Genomic DNA, 23853 nt, shown 5'->3' with positions numbered 1-23853 from the left:
CCACCATGATCCCATGACGCTGGAATGCTGTCCGCGATCTTTGGCATATCGCATGCAAGGCGCGCGAGGCGGCCGGTGCGGCTGGCCGGCCCAGCAGGCTCCGGTGCCGGTGCACTGCGGCCGACTCACCCGGGCGAGATCATGCCTGATGTTTCAGTTTGTTCGAGCTGGGAGTCGAGTGAGGGGCTGAGAACTCAGACAGGAGACACAGATTGTAAGATTTCGACTTTCCAAAACTAATTTTCTTTAACTTAATCTAGGCGTAGATCTAATGAGTTGTGTATTGTCCAGTGTGAAAATTTGAATGTTAATTATTAAAGAAAAAAAATCAGACTCTTTGCTTTAATTCAATTTCAAATATGACTTTTATTTTTTAACGTTAATGGCCCGAAATCACAACAAAGGTGGTTTTGATTTATGTAGATTTTCTGTATAGAATATGCTTATTTACTGTGTAGATCCCTTATTAAAATATGTTCCATGGGCATTATCGTGATCCAAGTCCCCGGTGACTCGGATCCACGGACAATTTTTCACAACGTAAAACATGTCCTACCTGTTTCTACCAACCTCCATCGTAGGTGTGTGGTGTATGACTTGTCTCTTTTCAGTCTCCACCAAAGATCGTAGAGCGCCGCGTACGCGAGCTCTACAATCTTTGGTCTATCTTCACTTTATTGGCGTTATGAATTAGATCGAATTGCATCTATATACTTCTTTTCAATCTCTATTGCTTTAGTTAGTAAATTAGTACTTTTCATATAAATAAATCATGATTATATTCATCTTTTTATGTTTCCCACACTATGAAATTTGCTTTATTTCGTTTACATTTTTACTAAATAAATCGGCCCCAAGTATATCCCTCGAACAGTCTTATTGCTTTATTTCGTTGATTCCTAATTTACTAAATAAATCAGGATTGAATCATCTTTTCAATCTCCATTGCTTTATTTCGTAAATTAGTACTTTTCATATACATAAATCAAGATTATATTCATCTTCTTATGTTTCCCACACTATGAAATTTGCTTTATTTCGTTTACATTTTTACTAAATAAATCGGCCCCGAGTATATCCCTCTTCTGCAGACATTGCTTTATTTCGTTTATCCCTAATTTACTAAATAAATCAAAATTGCATCTACTTCTTTTCAGTATATATAGGCTTTATTTCGTTGTACTTTTTAATTATGCTATGAATAAATCTCATGATATGTTTGTCATGATTATGCTTTATTTCGTCTATCACGTTTTTACTAAATAAATCAAAATGCATATCTCTCTCTTAACTGTCTCCATTGCTTTATTTCGTAAGGTACGTAAAATAATATAATTACTCCTCGTGATTCAAGTCCCCCTTCATCCGAATTAAACCACTGTGTTACTTGTTTCCTATTTTCGATGATGAATTATTAAGATCAATAGAATTGAATTAAAACAGTATACTACTCCTCGTGATCCAAGTCCCCTCTCCTAAAAATACAAAACGGCAATTAACCCGTTGATATTCATCTACCCCTCATTTCCCTCCTTTTCAAAACCACTCTGCCACTTTTAGACAGTTTCCTAGAGATGATTAATAAATATTTTCGATAATAAGAATCATTAAAATCAATGAAAATCACATTAAAGACACTATTTAACTGTCTAAAGAAGTTTAATTAAAATAGTATACTATACTCCTCGTGATCCAAGTCCCCTCTCCTCAAAATACAAAACGGCAATTAACCCGTTGATATTCATCTACCCCTCATTTCCCTCCTCTTCAAAACCACTCTGCCACTTTTAGACAGTTTCCTAGAGATGATTAATAAATATTTTCAATAATAAGAATCATTAAAATCAATGAAAATCACATTAAGACACTATTTAACTGTCTAAAGAAGTTTGAATTAAAACAGTATATACTACTCCTCGTGATCCAAGTCCCCTCTCCTAAAAATACAAAACGGCAATTAACCCGTTGATATTCATCTACCCCTCATTTCCCTCCTCTTCAAAACCACTCTGCCACTTTTAGACAGTTTCCTAGAGATGATTAATAAATATTTTCGATAATAAGAATCATTAAAATCAATGAAAATCACATTAAAGACACTATTTAACTGTCTAAAAAGTTTGAATTAAAACAGTATATACTACTCCTCGTGATCCAAGTCCCCTCTCCTAAAAATACAAAACGGCAATTAACCCGTTGATATTCATCTACCCCTCATTTCCCTCCTCTTCAAAACCACTCTGCCACTTTTAGACAGTTTCCTAGAGATGATTAATAAATATTTTCAATAATAAGAATCATTAAAATCAATGAAAATCACATTAAGACACTATTTAACTGTCTAAAGAAGTTTGAATTAAAACAGTTTATACTACTCCTCGTGATCCAAGTCCCCTCTCCTAAAAATACAAAACGGCAATTAACCCGTTGATATTCATCTACCCCTCATTTCCCTCCTCTTCAAAACCACTCTGCCACTTTTAGACAGTTTCCTAGAGATGATTAATAAATATTTTCGATAATAAGAATCATTAAAATCAATGAAAATCACATTAAAGACACTATTTAACTGTCTAAAAAGTTTGAATTAAAACAGTATATACTACTCCTCGTGATCCAAGTCGATCCCCTCTCCTAAAAATACAAAACGGCAATTAACCCGTTGATATTCATCTACCCCTCATTTCCCTCCTCTTCAAAACCACTCTGCCACTTTTAGACAGTTTCCTAGAGATGATTAATAAATATTTTCAATAATAAGAATCATTAAAATCAATGAAAATCACATTAAAGACACTAACTGTCTAAAGAAGTTTGAATTAAAACAGTATATACTACTCCTCGTGATCCAAGTCCCCTCTCCTAAAAATACAAAACGGCAATTAACCCGTTGATATTCATCTACCCCTCATTTCCCTCTTCAAAACCACTCTGCCACTTTTAGACAGTTTAATAGACATGATAAATGAATATTTTCGATAAAAAGAATCATTAAAATCAATGAAAATCACATTAAAAACACTATTTAACTGTCTAAATACTCCTCGTGATCCGAGTCCCCTTCCCGTGTTAAGTTCGTTCAATTTCCCATAGGAGGGGACTTGGATAACGAGGAGTACTATTACTCGTGATCCAAGTCCCCTCTCCTAAAAATACAAAACGGCAATTAACCCGTTGATATTCATCTACCCCTCATTTCCCTCCTCTTCAAAACCACTCTGCCACTTTTAGACAGTTTAATAGACATGATTAATGAATATTTTCGATAATAAGAATCATTAAAATCAATGAAAATCACATTAAAAACACTATTTAACTGTCTAAATACTCCTCGTGATCCGAGTCCCCTTCCCGTGTTAAGTTCGTCCAATTTCCCATAGGAGGGGACTTGGATAACGAGAAGTACTATTACTCGTGATCCAAGTCCCCTCTCCTAAAATACAAAACGGCAATTAATACCCGTTGATATTCATCTACCCCTCATTTCCCTCCTCTTCAAAACCACTCTGCCACTTTTAGACAGTTTAATAGACATGATTAATGAATATTTTCGATAATAAGAATCATTAAAATCAATGAAAATCACATTAAAAACACTATTTAACTGTCTAAATACTCCTCGTGATCCGAGTCCCCTTCCCGTATTAAGTTCGTCCAATTTCCCATAGGAGGGGACTTGGATAACGAGAAGTACTATTACTCGTGATCCAAGTCCCCTCTCCTAAAAATACAAAACGGCAATTAACCCGTTGATATTCATCTACCCCTCATTTCCCTCCTCTTCAAAACCACTCTGCCACACTTTTAGACAGTTTAATAGACATGGTTAATGAATATTTTCGATAATACGAATCATTAAAATCAATGAAAATCACATTAAAAACACTATTTAACTGTCTAAATACTCCTCGTGATCGGAGTCCCCTTCCCGTGTTGAGTTCGTCTAATTTCCCATAGGAGGGGACTTGGATAACGAGGATTAGTATTAGTCGTTATCCAAGTCCCCTCCTATGGGAGATTGGACGAACTTGACACGGGAAGGGGACTCGGATCACGAGGAGTATTTAGACAGTTAAATAGTGTTTTTGTGTGATTAATTTTGTCTTATTAATTGTTTTGATCATTGCTTCATCAACTAGGAAGAATATACCGCCACAGGAGAGAAAAGAAAAAGACTATTTTTGTCGTTTGAAAAAGTGTCCGAGTCAGTTGTTTTTGTGTCAATGGGAAAACGTGTGGTGGAAGGAAGTCCCCGCTCAGTGAGAAGCTTCGCACAGTTTCGCATCGCGAACAATGAATTTCTTTTGAAAATCTTCCAACCGTGGATTCTATTGAAAGATTGCTGATATTTGAGGTGTGTCTCAAGTTTGTCCCCAGTGACTTGGATGACGATAAGGCCGTTCCATGTATGGTTAAGAATTAGTTAAGACTAGACAGCGCTCTGGCAGCCGTCTGTTTCGAGGAGTTTTTAAACATTTCATTTATTTTTTTTTTTTTTAAATTTCTCCTCGTACACACAGACGGCTCGCTATCGTGCAGCCACCATTAGGGGACTTACAATGCAAAATCCCCCCATCGGGGCTCTTCAATTTTTGTCTTTAATGAATCAAAGGTTTGAAAATTAACACGACCGAAATGCAATTTGATATTCCCTCTTGGCATTTATTGCCAAAAAACAGGGAAAATCAAGTTAAAAGGAACAAAAACAGTGACTTACCTCGTTTGTCGTGCAACTTCACTTCCTGTTTTGTCCGAACTTATAGTACATGAACATATGGCCATTGAGTCCCCTGTACAGATCGCGCTAGAACTTTGGTCTCTGTATTTGGTGAGTGAAGCCAACGGAGTTCAGCTGAACAACCAACAAAACAGAGACCGAAGCTTTTGGTCTAAGTTAAGACTAGACCAAAAGCTTTGGTCTCTAATGTTGGTAGACCAAAAGATTTGGTCTCTTAGTGTAATATGTTGGTTGTTCTGCTGAACTCTGTTGGCTCCACTCGCCAAATGCAGAGGAGGAGAAATAATTTTTTTGTAGAAATGTTAAAAGACTCTCCAAAACAGACGAATGCCAGCTGTCTATGTTATTGGTTGTTCTGCTGAACTCCATTGTGACAATAATTTTGATTGTGGCTCCACTCACCAATAACAGAGACCGAACACAATGGCGTAACGTTTATGTATTATGTTCGGATAACAGCCAAATAAGTCACTGTTTTTTCCCCGTTTTGGTGCATTTCAGGCTAAGACAGAATAATTAATAATCTTGATTTTGGTCCAGTTCTCGTAAAATATTGTGAAATAAAGACAAAACATCGATGAGCCCCGTCGAGGGGATTTTACATTGTTAACCCCGTAATGGCGGCTGCAAGAGCCGTCTGTGTATGAGGAGAAATAAAAAAGAATTAAAACTGTTTAAAAACTCCTCGAAACATGCGGCTGCCAGCTGTCTAGGTTAAGACCAGGTTAGACTAGTCTAGAGTAGAATCGAGATCTACGTACCGTATGTTATTTTATTCACAAGTCCACGGCACGTTCAGGCATGCACTCTTCAAAACGGTGGACTCGTGAATGAATAGCATACTAAATTATGGCAAAAGGTGTTAAGTTGGTGCACTGTTACAACATTGTACAAAAGCGTGCATAAGCAGTGGATATTTCTTTAATATACGACTCACAAGGTAAAGAAGCGTAGGCCCTACAGGAAATCTGCATAAATCATGGTTTCAAGTAGACCGATAGATAGGTCTATTTCTGTCAGGGATATGCTTTGCTCACTTCATCTAGCTCCGCGGCATCCCCTCCGTCATGTGTGATGTGTAACGTTAGGAGGACAAAAAAATCAGAAAATGTTGTAAAACTACGGAGGAACGGCGGATTTATTTGTCTGGGGTTCAGTTTAACTGATGGTTTTCTAAACCACCTCTGGTCAGGGTATATGCTCTGCTGAGACATCATCTGGCTTGTCAGAACTGAGAAAAATCAGCAAATGTAAAAAAAAAAACTTGGTGAAACAACAGATTTTTCAGTCTAGGGCTGCCACCAGATGAAATTTATGTTATGCACCGATGATGGTGGATGCTTTCCTTGGCTTCAGTTCAGGTCATGAAGTGTGTCTTAATAATATCTTCTTTGGGTCAGTTTCATCAGTCAAAGTTTGACCTATCATTTGTATAAATAATCTGATGACAACCCCCCCCCCGGAGGGAGAGGGCACTTCCATTGATGAGTGGATACCAGGTGCGACCATGGGGGGTGTTGAAAATTACCCTAAATAAGTATTTTGCATATTCTGTTAAGTTCATTTATACATTGAAACAAAGATCTGATAAATTGTCTGAATATGTTATGAGAGACTTTTCAACTTTAAATTATCTTTCATTTTTTAATTTAGTTCAAAACTTGTGGGGAGCTGGCTGTGCTGGATGCAGGATGAGTTGGTTTCAAAAGTTATTTGGATACAACCATGGAGTTGTGATTGGAATGTTGCATGTACCAGCTTTACCAGGTGGGTATTTCATAAAGCTGTTTGTAAGTTTAGAGAAATTTTAAGAACGACCGGTGATCATTTCTTGTGGTAAATAGTATATACCAAAATGTTCATTAGCAATGGTTCAGCGCTTAAGAAAGGATCACCAGTCGTTCTTAAAGTCGCTCTTAACTTACGAACAGCTTTATGAAACGGCTCCTAGGTATCTTTATTTTCAATCAGGTTCTTTGTCTCACCTACATAGTAGAAGTGAAATGCAGATAGGCATCACTTTTCCATTTGCGAGAGCAATGGTGTCGTTAACTTCAAAATATTACCAAAGCCAGGTAATATGTTTGTTAAATGGCATCATAAACTTTAACAGCATTTCTGTAAGGCCCTATTTCAAACTTGAAGGTCAAGTCCACCCCAAAATATGTTGATTTGAATCAATAAAAAAAAATCAAACATTACACTGAAAATTTGTATCACCTACAAAATTCTTCTTCTTGCTTTCAAGTCATAGGCCTATCATATGGTCTAGCTCCTTCATACCTTTCTGAACTCCTTCCTCGATATCAGCCAGTTCTAGTTCTACATTCTGCTTCTCAATCTCTTCTTTCTCTATCTCATACTTCTTACGAACAATACAGTCAGCGTTCTTTCTATTATGCAGCTTCATTTCTGTGGAACAATCTCCCCCTACAAATTCACAATGCCAACAGTGTTAAAACATTAAAGTCGACTCATCTTTTTAAATCTTAAATTGATCATATCATATGTTTATTGGCCCATTTGATGGTATTTCTTTATTCATGATCTGGTGAGAAAGTTGTAAATTGTAATATTAGTTTTGATACATTTTGTTGTGCAAAGTATTTCTATTTCCTTTAAACTTCATTTTCCTTTCTCTTAACAGCTTAGAGGCAATTTTTGCGATTTTGCGGTATATAAAATTGTTATTATTATTGTTATTAATTCAGTCAAAATCGGATGTAAAATTAGAAAGTTATGACATCTAAAGTTTTTGTCTCACCTGCGAAGCAAAGTGAGACTATAGGCGCCGCTTTTCCGACGGCGGCGGCGTCAACATCAAATCTTAACCTGAGGTTAAGTTTTTGAAATGACGTCAACTTAGAAAGTATATGGACCTAGTTAATAAAACTTGGCCATAAGGTTAATCAAGTATTACTGAACATCCTATTAGAGTTTCATGTCACATGACCAAGGTCAAAGGTCATTTAGGGTCAATGAACTTAGACCATGTTGGAGGAATCAACATTGAAATCTTAACCTGAGGTTAAGTTTTTGAAATGTCATCATAACTTAGAAAATATATGGACCTAGTTCATGAAACTTGGACATTAGGTTAATCAAGTATCACTGAACATCCTACATGAGTTTCACGTCACATGACCAAGGTCAAAGGTCATTTAGGGTCAATGAACTTTGGCCGAATTGGGGATATCTGTTGAATTCCCATCATAACTTTGAAAGTTTATGGATCTGATTCATGAAACTTGGACACAATAGTAATCAAGCATCACTGAAAATTTTGTGCAAGTTTCAGGTCTCATGATTAAGGTCAAAGGTCATTTAGGGTCAATGAACTTTGGCCGAATCGGGGGTATCTGTTGAATTACCATCATAACTTTGAAAGTTTATTGGTCTAGTGCATTAAACTTGGACATTAGAGTAATCAAGTATCACTGAACATCCTGTGCGCGTTTCAGGTCACATGACTAAGGTCAAAGGTCAATGAACTTTGGCCGAATTGGGTGTATCTGTTGAATTACCATCATAACTTTGAAAGTTTATGGATCTGATTCATGAAACTTGTACATAAGAGTAATCAAGTATCACTGAACATCCTGTTCGAGTTTCAGGTCACATGATCAAGGTCAAAGGTCATGTAAGGTCAATGAACTTTGGCCATGTTGGGTTTTTTTGTTGAATAACCATCATATCTCTGTAAGTTTATTGGTCTAGTTCATAAAAAGTGGACATAAGAGTAACCATGTATCACTGAACATCTTGTGCGAGTTAGAGTAGTATTCAAAGTCAGCACTTCTGCTATATTGAAACACGTGATGCAGGTGAGACGGCCAGAGGCATTCCACTTGTTTTTTCTCAAAACAGTTTATATGCGCAACTTGGTAATATGAAATGAGAGTTAATATTCAATATTTCAATTTTTATAGATTTGATAATAATGACCAATGTGATTGAACCACAAATTGTTAAAACAATGATAATTCCACATGTTCAGATAGGAATAAAACTTTGTTTCACATAGCAATGAGGAGAAAATAAAATATCTTTTATTTCATAATGAAAAAATATAGGAGAGTGGGGTAAATATGGCCACCTGGTAGTCTTTAGCTTACTGCTCAAGAATGTTATGGTCAAATGGAATACTGTGTAGTATATGTACGTAGGTGGTTTCAAACCGCCTCGATCACAAGAATCCCCGTTAAATTACGAGAACTTTTTTAGGCTAAAAATACCCATTAATTATTCCTGCATTCACACCGCCCCGAAACATACCCTTCAGAATAAGTTCCTGAAGTTACGAGCATGTGCAGTATATGGTCTGATAAGCAGGCAAGGTGCGAGATTCAAAATCACTAGCCCAGCAGCCACCCACGGCTTCCGCGCCCAACAACACGCTGGGCTAAAAGTTCCCGTAAATTGCTTTCACATCGCCAAAATACCTGCGACCTTGGAAAAATCCCTGCGAAAGTTCTCGTAATTTCGCCAAGTACCTACTATATAGCGGGTATTTTCTTTAAGAAAAATTACGCGTAGTTTGCTTTCACATTACCAAAATACCTGGTATTTTCTGATCGGGGTAAATTTCCCGATCAGAGAATTCCTGGAACTGATGAACTTCGAGGCGGTCTGAAACCACCTTTTGAGACAGTTCCTTAGCACAGATTTTGAGCAAAGAGAACGTCTCACAGGTCAGTGCACATGGCCAGGAGGAGCACAAATCCGACAAAAAATTTTATGGCTCATTGATATGCAAATTAGGCTGATTAGTTCTAGCATTTCTAATGGATGATGTTGGTCTACTCTAGATCTAGTAGTAGTAGTAGTAGTAGACATCTAATCGTGTTTCTACTGCTTTACATTACATTAAAAAAGATATAATAGGAATTATAGAAAAGGTGGCCTTATTTACCTCACTTTTCCCTAGTGAGTTGATGATGTCATCAGTCCCCTCATATTAAAACTGATAAGAATGTGCATATATCTGTTTTTAAAATTAAGCAAACATGTCATTCTCTTATTTTACATCTGATTTTGAAATCTTGAAATTATTTAATCAAGTTTGATTAAATGGAAACAGTGTATAAAAGCAAAAAAAAAGTGTAGCCAACGCTTATTTAAGGTCTATGAACTTTGATTAATTTAGCATGTGTGGTTAGCAATTTTCAGAATAGTCAAGGTCTCAAAAGTTTCAGTTATAGTATATATTCTGACAGAACTAGGGTAGTCATGATCATCTGGTATCTGTTTTTGTCTCACCTGCATAGCAGAGAGAGACTACAGGCGCTGCTTTTCCGACGGTTGTGGCGTCAAGATCAAATCTTAACCGAAGGTTAAGTTTTTGAAATGACAGCTTAACTTAAAAAGCAAATTGACCTACTTCATTAAAATTAGACATAAGGTTAATCAAGTATTACTGAACATCCTGCCTGAGTTTCAGGTCACATGATCAAGGTCCAAGGTCAAAGGTCATTTAGGGTCAGTGAACTTTGACCATGTTGGGGAATCAACATCAAAATCTTAACCTAAGGATAAGTTTTTGAAAGTTTGTCATAACTTTGATAGTATATGGACATAGTTCATAAAATTGGACATAAGAGTAATCAATGATTTTTGGCCATGTTGGATATTTGTTGAATAACCATCGTAACTCTGAAAGTGTATGGATCTAGTTCATACAACTTGGACATAAGAGTAATCAAGTATAACTGAACATCTCATGCGAGTTTCAATGTCAAAGGTCATTTAAGGGCAATGAACTTTTGCCATGTTTGAGGTATAACTTTCAAAGTTTATGGATATAATTTGTGAAATGTGGACATAGGGGTAGTCAAGTATCACTGACAAGACTTAGGTCACATGATCAAGGACAAATATCATTTAGGTTCAATGAATGTAGTATTGTATCATTATGCAAATGTTGTTTTTTGAGAATAATTATTTTTTAGTAGTTTTCAAAGTCAGCACTTCTGCTGTATTGAATTGCATAATGCAGGTGAGACTGCCAGAGGTGCTCTACTTGTTCATTATTTAAAAGCCTTTCAATGATTATGGATTTTGTTTTCTTAAAAGAAAAGAAGTTCTTTCATATATATAGTGTATTTTGAAATACTACAAAATCACACAACCCCGGCATGTAGCCGGGCAGAGTGGTGGGGGTCCCCCATGTATTCAACAACAAAAAAAGAGAAGAAGAATAAAAAGCGAAGGAGAAAGTGGGAGAAGGTAGCGTTGTGGTTTTCCTTTCCATTTTTTTTCTCAAAAGAATAAAAACCTGAAAAAAACCTGACTCTTTGCTCTGCTCTCTTTGTAATCAAGTTTTTTATAATCTAAGAAAAATCAAATGCATATCAAGGTCAGGTGAAGGTTGCACTTCAGAAAATTTTGTGAGTGTGGGAAACTCCCCTCTCCCTGCACCCATCCTCTAAGGAGCATGCTTGTGCTCTCTGTAAGTGTTGGCATGCCTTGCATGCACATACCGCCCCTCCAAGTTCTGACTCCACAGTTGACATGACTATGATGTAATTTTTTTAATTAACTTGTATAATGCCAGGCTTGTGTCCATCCTGTCTTAGAAACACAATAAAATAATAATTAGCCTAGTTTATTTCTAGGTACTCCATGTCATAATATGACATTGCAAGCAATTATCAAGAAGGTATGCAGTGAAGCCAGAGGATATGTACAAGCTGGAATTGTAAGTATTGTTCAGAATTCAAAATCAATGTACAATCAACAGTGTTTTTCATATTTATTCAATTATAATAGACAGGGGAATACTAAATTATTTGTTATTTATATTAATGTTAATATACAGTGTGTATCAAAAAAAGTTTACACTTTGAAAAAGCTCTGGAAATTTAAAAATATACATGTGGGTAATTTTTTCACATATAATCTTGGGTTTGGGTCTCATCTATCCAATGAAAGTAAATGTTTTGACAGAATGTTACATATGAGTGAGCACTGTCCATTTTTGTAAAGCTCACAGAAATCTGTTTGCGCAGAAATGCTCTTTTTCACACAGTGTCGAGGGGAAAGGGTGAAATCAAACTTACCCTGCAATACATTTTTCCTACATTTCCCTTGCACTTTTAGTCAATTAAGATAAAACAGATACATTAATTCAAGCATTTTTAAACAAATTTGCCACCCAAATTGAAATTTCAACACTTAGTAAGCACAACTTTTACCCTTTTTGTGCCAGCTGGATCTGAGGACATAACTGAATCTGAACAAAAGTTTACATCAGACATCTCCAGCACTTTTTCACTAAGTTTTTATTATTGAAAGTGGGTTGATATTTAATTTTTCATTTAATACTTGTTTCTCCACACTTTTCCCAAGCTTGACAATGATTAACAAAATGAAAATCAAGCCTAATTCATTTTATGCAAATCACAGCTCAGTGTAAATAAAATATCATCTTGATGGCCTTTGTGAGTGGGGAGTGGGGCGGGGCACAATGCACTCTTCGAAGTGTATTGGGCAAGGAAACAAGTTAAAAGAGGTCCAAGATATCTTCAAATCAATTTTACTTGCTAAATTCTACGTGTTCTTCATGATAAAGGTTTACTTTTATTCGCATAGCTATTTCAGAGTTCTGCGCAAATCGTTTTTCACTAACTTTTCAAAAGTAAGTGGTGCTCACTCAGGCGGAAATATTTTTCGATAGTTATATCGTCATTTGCTGAAATTGATCTGTACCAATGTTAAAATGTGGAAAAATCTTCTGGATATTACAAATCTATAATTTTACAGGATTTTTTCAAAGTGTAAACTTTTTTTGATACGCACTGTATATGGGAAAGACTGTATATAATGCTCTTGTATCAATAACACCAAATATCACCAAACAATTAAAGTGACTTTCCCTATATTTTGATTGACATATGATTACAAGGTACCATTATCATACAAATAGAATAACTTGAATCAATGCAAAATGAAGTAATACATCCACATTCATCATTGCAAAAACTGTTGATGTGAATGGGGATTGAATTAAATTTTAGAAAAAAGATGGGGATGGGTGCAGAAAGAATAAATGTAAGAGCAAATGTCTTATATAGCACAAGAAAAATGAGTTGTTGATTGAGCTTTTGATCAGAAAAGAATAATTGCAAAATGTGCTACACAAAACAAAATATCAAATAATCCAATATTTGAGTTGGGAAAATTTTTTGAGTTCATTGTATTACTATTTGGATCCCTAGAATAGGTAACTTTTACTTTAAGGCGATAGAGTAGGCATGTTTTCTATATTATTTGGTATATACTGATGTAAATTTTTATTATTCATCCAGTCATGATCAGTATATGAAATTTGATTAAAAAAACCCTCAATGTTGCGACGTTTTGCAAATTATCAATTGGCTTCTTCGAGCGAATGACAATCCCGATGAAGGGGAGGCCCTTATGTTGTTTGAGATTGTGCAGATTCAGTGTGCATTGAACTTTGTCCAGCGCACGAAAGATGACTTGGAAGCTTTTGAATTGCCCGGTCCCAAACTTGTGACAAGTTAAAGTGGGGGCCTCCTTTCTTGTTGATGGATGAGCTTTTCCATATGGCTTCCTTGATTCCACGTACAAACCACCTGGATTCCTTATCCAAAATAATAACTTTCTTCATGTCAAATTATTGTTTGCTTGAACTGATGTGGGTGTAGACTGCAGAATCTTGGATGCTTTCAGAGCTGCAGGGTCTTCGATGTTGGTTCATGCGAGCCTGCAGAGATTCACCCACATAGAAGTCATCACAATCTCTTGGCAATATCTGATGCCATATACTAAGTTCCTCTGTCTCTCTTTGGGAACTCTGGAGACTGGAGATCGCCATTGCACATCCATGTTGTTGGATGTAGTGTTTATCATTGAAGGAGAAATACATGTATGTAGTGTTCAAACATACTGATAGTGCCTCAATGATCTGATCTAGACAGAGTTCTCAAAGAGAAACAGGGGAACTTAGTATATGGCATCAGATGTGCTCAACAGAATTATGATAACTTCTATGTGGGTCAAACTCAGCTATCTCTGCGGGCTCGCATGAACCAATATCGGAGACCCAGCAGCTCTGAAAGCATCCCAGATTCTGCGGTCTACACCCACATCAGTTCTAGCAAACACTCATTTGGCACAAAGGAGGTTATTACTTTGGACAAGGAATCCAGGTTGTTTGAATGTGGAATCAAGGAAGCCATATGGGAAAGCTCATCCATCAACAAGACAGGAGGCCTCTGCTTCAATTTGTCACATGCGTGGGACTAGGCAATACAAAAGATTTCAAGTTGTCTTTCGAACACTGGACAAAGTTCAGTATGCACTGTTTCTGTACAATCTCAAACATTACAAGGGCCTCCCCTTCATCAAGATTGTCATTCGCCCGAAGTAGCCAATTGATAATTGGCAAAACGTCGCAACAGTGAGATGATTTCCACTTTTAATTAAATTTCTTATATTATTTTGTATGTCTTTCCAACATTTTCATCCAACAAAGGAGACATAAACTCCAAGAACAACATTCTTACAAAATACAGAATATGATATGCATATATATTTTTTTTTTTCAGACCGGACTGATGTTGGAAAACATGCATGATGTACCATACATACAACCTGATGACATAGGACCTGAGATTACAACTTCAATGACTGCAGTATCCTGCGCTGTTCGTCAGGAGTATCCCAATATACCTATAGGTGTCCAAGTTCTCTCTGCTGCTAATAAACAAGCTCTTGCTGTTGCATTGGCAGCAGGTAAGAATGGATTCAGGGAAAAGACTTGACAAAGAAGCAATAAACATCCTTGGTATCAAAGGGCAATCCAATATTATGAAAGCAAAAGTGTAAAACTAAAAGAGAATGTAATGAAGAAATAAGAAAAGGAAAAAAATGGAGATATGTTAAAGTTTGAATTACAAATTTCTGTTGTTGCTAGGCTTGTGTTTTTTGCCGATCATTGAGTTTTCAATGCAGTAAGCTTGAACTCATAACCTGCTGCTCTTGATTTGAAACTTGTCTTTCATTTTCAAACATGTCTTTATTAGAAGTATGTAAATCTATCGGTCTTATGTGTTTGATAATGGAGAACTCTGAATCAGATGCAATTCTATACACACCTATGATCAGAAATATAAACCCCAGTCATGTTTGGCTTTTCCAAGTATGTGATGTAGAAAGTTGTAGCAATTCACTTGAAACTGCCAGTAACAAGCACAATGTTGCATAATATGTAAAAGTTGTTTCTACATAGGGAGCATTGAATTCATTATTTGGGTTACCGGGGAAACTTTTTATAATACAAAAAAAGTATTCTGGGCTTGCATTTGGTAAATAAGGATTTGATGCTTGATCTGTTATTGAATGTCAGAAACAAAGTCATCTTAGAGCAAGCAGAACATGCCAAAGGTCTGTTGTCACCCATTATTGTACTGTCATTATGACTACAAAACATGGCTTCATTGGTCAGCTATTAACAACAGTTTATTCTTGGCGTTGCTGAAGATGGTTTTAACATTCATTGTGACAGTAAAACTTTAAGAGTAAATAATAGGTTGAATGACATTGATATTTCTGTGTGTTTTTTTTCAGGACTAGACTTCATTCGAGCTGAGGGCTTTGTATTCAGCCACATTGGAGATGAAGGACTTCAGAATGCTTGTGCAGGAGAGTTGCTGAGATATCGAAGACAAATTGGAGCAGATCATATCAAAGTCCTTACAGATATCAAGAAAAAGCACAGGTAATTCACTATCTGTATTATCAGATGACCCCCCCCCCCCCGCATGCAAACACATACCCTCACACACACACACACACACATTTGAGATTTGAATCAGTGGAGTATCCACGAAAGCTGTTTGGTAGTGATTTTCACAAAATGTTGTTATATTAGCTACCAACACTCTTGCTCCTGTTTGGCAGAGAGAAGATTAACAGTGAAAATTACAAACCAGGGGGTGTTTCATGAAAGTTGTCAACACTGACTAAATTTTAGGCAGGGCTCGACACTAGCGGCGGTCCGACGGTCCCAGACCGGTAAAAATCGCTGTCGGGCCGGTAGATTTTCAGAAATAGGAAGATTTACTGGTCCGACATGACCAGTAAAAAATATCATTGTCGGGCCAGTAATTTTTCCAAAAATAGCAAGATTTTAAGGGTCCGACATGACCAGTAATAAAAACCATTGTTGGGCCAATAACTTTTCCAGAAATGGTCAAATTCACTGCAAACCATTCCCCCCGATAAATTCTGTCATTCACACACAGAATACACACAAAATGAATCGCACGTAATTGCTACTAGAGCAGATACAGTGTACATTATGTAGCTAGCTAGCCAGCCACACAACTCACGTGGTAAATTCTTTACTAGCTGAGCGAACGAAGCTTGGCTGAACTCTGGCAGAAATCTCTCACAGAACTGTCAAAATTCACGGTTCATACTCATGAAAGGCTCTTATAATGTCCATATTTCCTAAAAATTGGAGTAACTCTGTCATTTGTAAGCAGTAAAAGGATAAATTTTCACTTTTGTTTGGTTCAAACAGATCGGGTTTCGGGTGATATCGTCTGAATACAAGTTAGCCCCACATATGCATTTATGTGTGTGTTGATACACTTGGTTTCTGACTTTCTTTCGTAGCTACTTTAATTGAGCCAAAAAGATACTGATAAAATATTAATGATGATGGTTTTACATGGAGCTTTCTTCCTCTGTTTTCTTCCTATCTTTCTTTCCTTCTTTCTTTTCAATCTTTCTTTGTTTCTTCCCTAATTTTTTTTGTTACTGTCTTTCTTTTTTATTTTCCCTTTTTTCTTTAATTCGTTCTTTCATTCTTTCTATCCTTTTAAAAAATATTTTTCTCTATTCCTTTTTTTCTCTATTTCTTTTTTTCTCTCTTTCTTTCATTCTTCCTTCCTTCCTTTCTTTCTTTCTTTTTGATATTTTTCTTTCTTTAATTCTTGAGTCCATCCATATATTCATCTCTTCCTTTCTTTCCTTCCTTTTACCCTTTTCTTTCCTTACTTCTTCGTTACTTTCTTTGTTTCCTACTTCCTTCCACCCATCATTTATTTACCCTTTTTTTATTTCTTTTCTGTGTCTCTCAGTCTTTTTTTTCTTCCTTTCATCTATTCTTTTACCTTTTCTTTTTTATATTGCTTGCGTCTTCCTTCCTTTATTTCTTTCCTTCTATCTATCATTTTACCTTTCCTTTATTTCTTCCTTAATTCCTTTCTTCCTTCTTTCAATCCTTCCTCTCTTTCTTTCTTTTGTCCTTCTTTCCATCTCTCCTTTAACCCTTTCTTTTTTTATTGCTTCTTTCTTTCCTTTACTACTTTCTGGATTTGTTCTTTCTTTCTGTATTGCTTGCTTCATTTCTTTCCTTCATTTCTTTTTTCTTTTCTTCCTTTCTTTCTTTCTTTCTTTCTTTCTTTCTCTTATTTTTGTTCCTTCTTTATTCCTTCATTCCTTTCCTTCTTTAGTTCTTTCTTTTTTCCTTCCTTTACATCTATCCTTTCTTTACCTTTTCTTTTTTTTACTTCCTTCATTCCTTCCTTTATTATTCTTTCTTTCTTTTCCTCCCTTTCCTTCCTTCCTTCCTTCCTTTCTCTTATTCTTTCTTTCTTTTCCTTCCTTCCTTCCTTCCTTCCTTCCTTTCTTTCTTTCCTTCTTCGTTTCAGTCTTGCTTTCTTTTTGTCCTTCATTCCTTCATTTCATGGGGGGGGGTAACGAAAGGCTAGACAAATAAACTTGCGCCTTTTTTAATGTTTTATTTATTTTTGGGGACCAGTAGATTTTAGGTTCGGACCAGTAAAAATTTGAAAAACTGGGTATCTACTGGTCCGACATGAATAGGTTGGACCAGTAGAAAAAATGGGTTAGTGTGGAGCCCTGTTTTAGGTGCTGACAATTTCAATAAAATCCTTGGTTTTGATCGACTGTGAGGCACTTGCCTCTGACTGTTACTATGGTAACTGTCACAGAACGCCAACTTGTCAGCTCTGACAACTTTCATGAAACGCTCCCTGATGCTTCATGAGATGTTCTCAATGGAATGTCATATTTGTAAACTCAATAATGTGCCAAATTTAAGGCAATCAACTTTTGATTTATTATTTGGGTAGGCTAAGCATATTCCTTCCGTTTTCTTTACTGATCTACATTGCACTGTGTTATGTTGGTTCAGTATTGAATAATTTGTTTTTAGGTACATAATGTTATATATTTCACCCCTTTAGCTCTCATGCCATAACATCTGATGTAAGTATATCAGAGACAGCCAAGTCAGCAGAATTCTTCTTGAGTGATGGGTTGATAGTCACAGGAACCAGTACAGGTGTTCCAGCTAGTCCTCAAGATATTCAAGGTATAATTCTCATTGCTGCGATGATAATGATACTAGAAAAGGTCAGAATTCATTAAAGGGATGGTCCAGGCTGGAGATATTTATATCATAATAAATAGAGTAAAACTCACAGAGCAAAATGCTGAAAAATTTGATCAAAATAGGATAACAAATTATTGAATTTTAAAGATTTGCATTATTCCGGTGAAACAGTTCTAGGCATGTCTTTATAAATATTCATTAGGTGAGCTGGTGATGTCATATCCCCACTTGTTCTTTTTTTATTTTATTATATGAAATCGGGTTTATTCAAAATTCTTCTACCTAGAACTAAAAAAATTGGATTGACAACTGATTAAGTGCATTAGATATTTCTTGCTGCAACTTATTTCATCATAATGGAGACTCATCATTTATAGATGCATGAAAAAAAATGAAACAATCATGATTTCATGTAATACCATAAGAAAAAGGAAAGCAGGGATATGATATTATCAGCCCACCTAATGAATATTCATGATGATGTGCATATTAAACATGGAATTTAAGATAAGTTACTAGCATTTTAATGCTATTTGTACGTTTTAAAACAATTTTCATTGTACTTTAAAGATATTTAATCCATACTTGTCTTTGTGATTCAAGTAAGCATACCTTCACTCACTCAATATATGCAGGATATTTCATAAATAAGTGAAAAAGTTTAACTAGTTTAGATCTATTGCTTTTTTAATAGTTCCACTCAATATATTGTAAATAAAAAAACAAACAAATGGAACACCTCTGGCAGTCTCGCCTGCATTACACGATTCAATATAGCAGCAGTCCTGACCTTGAAAACAACTAAAAAATATTGTTCATAAAAGGCACTGTTCATATACTAATATAATACTAAGTTCATTGACCCTAAATGACATTTGACCTTGATCATATGACCTAAGACTTCTGCAAGATGATCAGTGATACTTTATTTCTCCTATGTCAAAGATATGATGGAAATTCAACAATTACCCCCAATATGGCCAATATTCATTGACCTTAAATGACCTTTGACTTTGGTCATGTGACTTGCATGGGATGTTCAGTGATACTTGATTACTCTTATGTCCAAGTTTTATGAACTAGATCCATAGATTTTAAAAATTAAGATGGTAATTCAACAAATACACCCAACATGGCCAAAGTTCATTGACCCTAATGACCTTTGACCTTGGTCATGTGACCTGAAATTCATGCAGGGTGTTTAGTAATACCCCATTACCCCTATGTCCAAGTTTCATGAACAAGGTTCTTACACTTTCTAAGTTGTGATGACATTTCAAACACTTATCCTCAGGTTGAGAATTAGATGTTGGATCCCCCAACATGGTCTAGGTTCATTGACCTTAAACGACATTCGACCTTGGTCATGTGACTGAAAACTCACACGGGATGATTAGTGATACTTGATTTCTCTTATATCTAAGTTTTATGAATCAGATCCATAAACTTTTAAAGTTATGGTAATTCAAAATATCCCCTCAATATGATCCAAGTTTATTGACCCTAAATTACCTATAACCTTGGCCATGTGATCATCAATAATACCTTATATCCAATTTTTATGAACTAGGTCCATACACTTTTTAAGTTATGATGACCTTTAAAAAACTTAAACCTAGGTTAAGATTTCAATGTTGATGCTGCCGTCGTTGGAAAAGCGGCACCTATAGTCTCGCTTTTGCTATGCAGGCGAGACAAAAAACTAGTGAAATTTTAGGTCTTTTACTTACCAGTTCAGATTTCTTGATTATTTTTATCAGTGCTCAGGATCTTCTTGGAGCAACGTTGTTGGGACCCGATTGTAACCCATCACCAGTTCTTGTAATACTATTATATTACTTGATTTGTTTACAGAAGTGAGAGAGGTTGTGAATCTTCCAGTAGTGATTGGTTCAGGGGTCACTGTGGACAACCTTCATGAAAGCAGAGCCATGCTGCATGCTAATGGATGCATTGTAGGGTCACACTTCAAACATGGTGGACATTGGCAAAACGATGTGGACCTAAGACGAGTCAAACACTTCATGGACGAAGCAAAAACATTGCAGACATGAACTCTGACAGAGATGTTACACTTGAAATGAACAAGATGAATGTGAGCGTGAGAAATCTTCCAAATGATTGTTCCTGGCAACCCATGGGCTGTTATTTTCTGCAGGTGATTAAATCTAATCTCTTTACTAGGATTGTAGATTCCTGATCAATCTTATGAAAGCCCCAAAATGGGACATGCTGATTATCTGCAAAAAGAAAACAAGGAATATACATGTTTCTGTATCAAGATCATCAATGTCAAAATATTGACATCCATCAAGTTCAAGTGATGACCTATAGAAGTTTAACTTTCATTTTGGTTAGCCTGTATCAACCCCAATCTCTAGCAACCCATCTGAAAAAATCCACTGCAGCTAACAAAGGTAACGCACATTGGAATGAGTGTAAGTATCAGGACATTAATTGGTTTATACAACAGTTGCATGTTGAATATACATGTAGTTACAATGCCTTCATTTTTTCTGCAGTTTGAACTACATGTAGGTTCTTTTAATATGCCAGGGTAATCTTAAAAGGCATTGGTTAATAATTTTCCTGAACTTTGATGTGTGTTGTATGTGATTTAGTATTGATCATATGGATTAAAATATAACCAGAAAAAAAGGTCAAATTCATGGAGACTACATAAATGTAGAAAATGGAATGAAATTTGAATGATGTTCTCTGCCGGGGGGGGGGGGGGCACTCACATGTACTGGTGGTACAGGGATGTGTCGCTTTGATGACCCCCTTTTTCAGACCTAATTTTCAGTTCTCTAGATACTCCAAATGAGATATGTTAAAGACCCTCATTACCATTTATACTCTATATTATACTGTTTTTTTGTCTGTTTTACGAAGTAAGAATGCCCTTCAGTAAAATGTACTTGATTTGTATTGCTTTGTATTCCTTTGTATTATGTTTTGAATGGAAATGAAATAAAAGAATTGAATTGAATTTAATTGACCCCATACTTTTAGTCAGTTCCTTAGACCCCTATTTTAGAGTTTCATGAGGCACACCCCTATCAAAAAATAATTTGAGTGTCATCCCCCCCTCCCGAGTTCTCAGCTATTTGTATTTTTTTCACTTTTTGAAGCCACAGACAGTCGGACACAAATAACAACTCGGACTTTACAGTACAGATTGTTAATCAATGCCTTTGATTTTTGTCTCGCCTGCATAGCTGAGCGAGATATAGACGCCGCTTTTCCGACTGTGGAGGTGTCGTCAACATTGAAATCTTAACCGAGGTTAAGTTTTTGAAATGTCATCATAACTTAAAAAGTTTATGGATCTAGTTCATGAAACTTGGACATAAGAGTAACCATGTATCCCTGAATATCCTGTGTGTGTTTCAGGTCACATGACCAAGATCAAAGGTCATTTAAGGTCAATAAACTTGGGCCGAATTGGGAGTATTTGTTGAATTGGCATCATAACTTTGAAAGTTTATGGATCTACACATGTGGTTCATTAAGCATAGAGATAAGGGTTATCAAGTATATTTTGCACACGTCTGATAGCAGCTATTAAATAATTATTCACAAAAGAAAACAATCATACGATAATGAAATACTATGTCCATTTACCCAACATGACCTTTGACCATGATCATGTGACCTCAGACATGTGCAAAATAATCATCCATACTTGATTACCCTTATGTGTATGACCCTAAATGACCTTTGACTTTGGTCATGTGACCTGAAACTCAGGCAGGATGTTCAGTAATACTTGATTACTCCCAAGTTTCATAAACTAGGTCCATATACTAGTACTTTCTAAGTTATGATGACATTTAAAAGACTTAACCTTGGTTCAGATTTCAATTGACAAAAAGTGGCGCCTATAGTCTCGTTCTGCTATGCAGGTGAGACAAATATTATACTGCAAATTGTGACTTTATAAAAATTGACATACAAACAAACAGTATATTTATTAAATCTTGCATATCATGAAAATGAAATTCAACTAAAATTTAGATTGAATAAAAAAATATAGCTTAGAACACTTCATTTTTATTTTGTCTGCATAGCAGAGCGAGACTATAGGCGCCACTTTTCCGATGGCAACGGCGGTGGCGTCACCAACATCAAATCTTAACCTAAGGTTTGTTTTTGAATCAAAATTTAGAAAGTATGGGGATCTAGTTCATGAAACTTGGCCTGAATTTTTCAGTCACATAACCAAGATCAAAGGTTATTTAGGGTCAACGAAATTCGATTATGTTGGGGGAATCAAAACAATATACCAAGTTTTTGAAATGTCATAACTTTGAAAGTACCCGTATATGGATCTAGTTTATGAAACTTGGACATAAGTGTAATCAAGCATCAGTAAACATCCTGCATGAGTTTCAGGTCACATGACCAAGGTCAATGAACTTTAGCCATATTGGGGGTATTTGTTGAATTGCCATCATAATTGTAAAAGTTAATGGATCAAGTTAATGAAATGTGGACATAGGGGTAATCAAGTATCACTTATCGTCTTGTACAAGCCTTCGGTCTCGCAATTAAGATCAAATGTTATTTAGGGTCAATGAACATAATACTTCATTATCATGTGAATGGTGTTTTTTAGGTGGTCTGTCATGAATATGACAGATCACCTATTGTATTCGTCAGAATTTTCTTTATTTTTATTGCCAAAGCTAGTAACCACTTTATCTCAATATCGGGCATATCAATTTTCTTGATTTTCATGTCATGTATGGCAATCATTATGGACATGCGAAACGAAACTTTTCAAGGTTATCAAATCATGATGACGTCATCTAGGCGCCATTTTGTAAAATTAAATGATTGATCATATCATCGCAACTAATCATCAAAAATCATCCATATTTGCATCATATCAAGTTCAGGTAACAAGTCATCAGGACATGTCAACAGAGGTCATGCAAAGGTCACGACGCGCACGTACGCGCGCGTCAAAATTTAAAAATTTTCCAAATCAACCGTGGTCAAGTTTGGGTACGTTTCAGGCCATTTTGAGCATGTCAAGAATTTGCGCGCGCACAGGTATGCGTGCGCGTTCTTGCTCCTACCATCGCTATGCCTCTTCGAGTTGTCATTTATTTTGTGTCTGTCCATTGTCCATGATCTTCTGATTAATTTGATACCTCATTAAGCCTCTTACGACCAATAATACCGGAATGCGCGTCCATTCAAATTTGCATTGCACGCGCGTGCAAACTTGCAAAATAAGTCATAAGTGGGAAAAAATATGCCTATATAAAATTCACTGTAGCTCTTCAGGGAGTCCGTTGACCCCCAATTTTTTTTTCCTATTCGAATAGAGTATGAATTGGAGATATGATTTTATGCCACATTTGACCCTTAAAAACATCGTGACGTCATCAAAATGGCGTCGGAACTAAAAATTAACGTTTTCTGGTTCATGATGTCACCACACTCATGTAAATTGATTCTAATTCAGTAAATACTAGTCCTTATTCGCCAAATTTTCAATATATTTTAGCCTAAAATGTACCCTTTAGACAATAGTTCCCTTGTTTTATTTTAAAGCTTGTACTACTCTCAAAACTGGAATTTGTAGAGGTTTGTCATCATGCCAATTTTCAACTTGGAAGAATTTACATTGACAATAAGTTTCCTGTTTTGCACATGCAGTTTGTCGAAAACAATTGTGGTCGATTGGATAACGCACCTGACTGTTAAT

The 23853-nt window shown here is 36.0% G+C and overlaps 1 protein-coding gene across 2 annotated transcripts; it reads left to right on the top strand.

The window, feature by feature from the left end:
- LOC121408083 (uncharacterized protein F13E9.13, mitochondrial-like) lies at positions 1–20512 on the top strand. 2 transcript variants are annotated; one of them, XM_041599416.1, is made up of 7 exons: positions 1–214; positions 6392–6505; positions 11353–11435; positions 14311–14497; positions 15332–15482; positions 17983–18110; positions 19986–20512. In XM_041599416.1, the coding sequence occupies exons 1-7, from the start codon at positions 25–27 to the stop codon at positions 20183–20185; spliced, it is 1053 nt and encodes a 350-aa protein (XP_041455350.1). In that variant the 5' UTR covers positions 1–24; the 3' UTR covers positions 20186–20512. The 2 variants fall into 2 exon arrangements, with proteins under 2 accessions (XP_041455350.1, XP_041455351.1); XM_041599417.1 differs by having other exon boundaries at positions 2–204.
- The last annotated feature ends 3341 nt before the right edge of the window (positions 20513–23853 follow it).

Source organism: Lytechinus variegatus, chromosome 2, assembly GCF_018143015.1.
Source record: "Lytechinus variegatus isolate NC3 chromosome 2, Lvar_3.0, whole genome shotgun sequence".
NCBI lineage: Eukaryota > Metazoa > Echinodermata > Echinoidea > Temnopleuroida > Toxopneustidae > Lytechinus > Lytechinus variegatus.
The sequence above is the reverse complement of the archived record's forward strand: the minus strand, read 5'-3'. Positions and strand labels throughout refer to the sequence as shown.

Bases quoted from the DNA above. Each gene is read 5' to 3' on its own strand.
- LOC121408083 (XM_041599416.1), top strand. From the start codon at position 25: ATGCTGTCCGCGATCTTTGGCATATCGCATGCAAGGCGCGCGAGGCGG. The intron at 11,436-14,310 runs GTAAGTATTGTT...TTTTTTTTTCAG, and splicing joins GATATGTACAAGCTGGAATT to ACCGGACTGATGTTGGAAAA. The intron at 14,498-15,331 runs GTAAGAATGGAT...GTTTTTTTTCAG, and splicing joins TGCTGTTGCATTGGCAGCAG to GACTAGACTTCATTCGAGCT.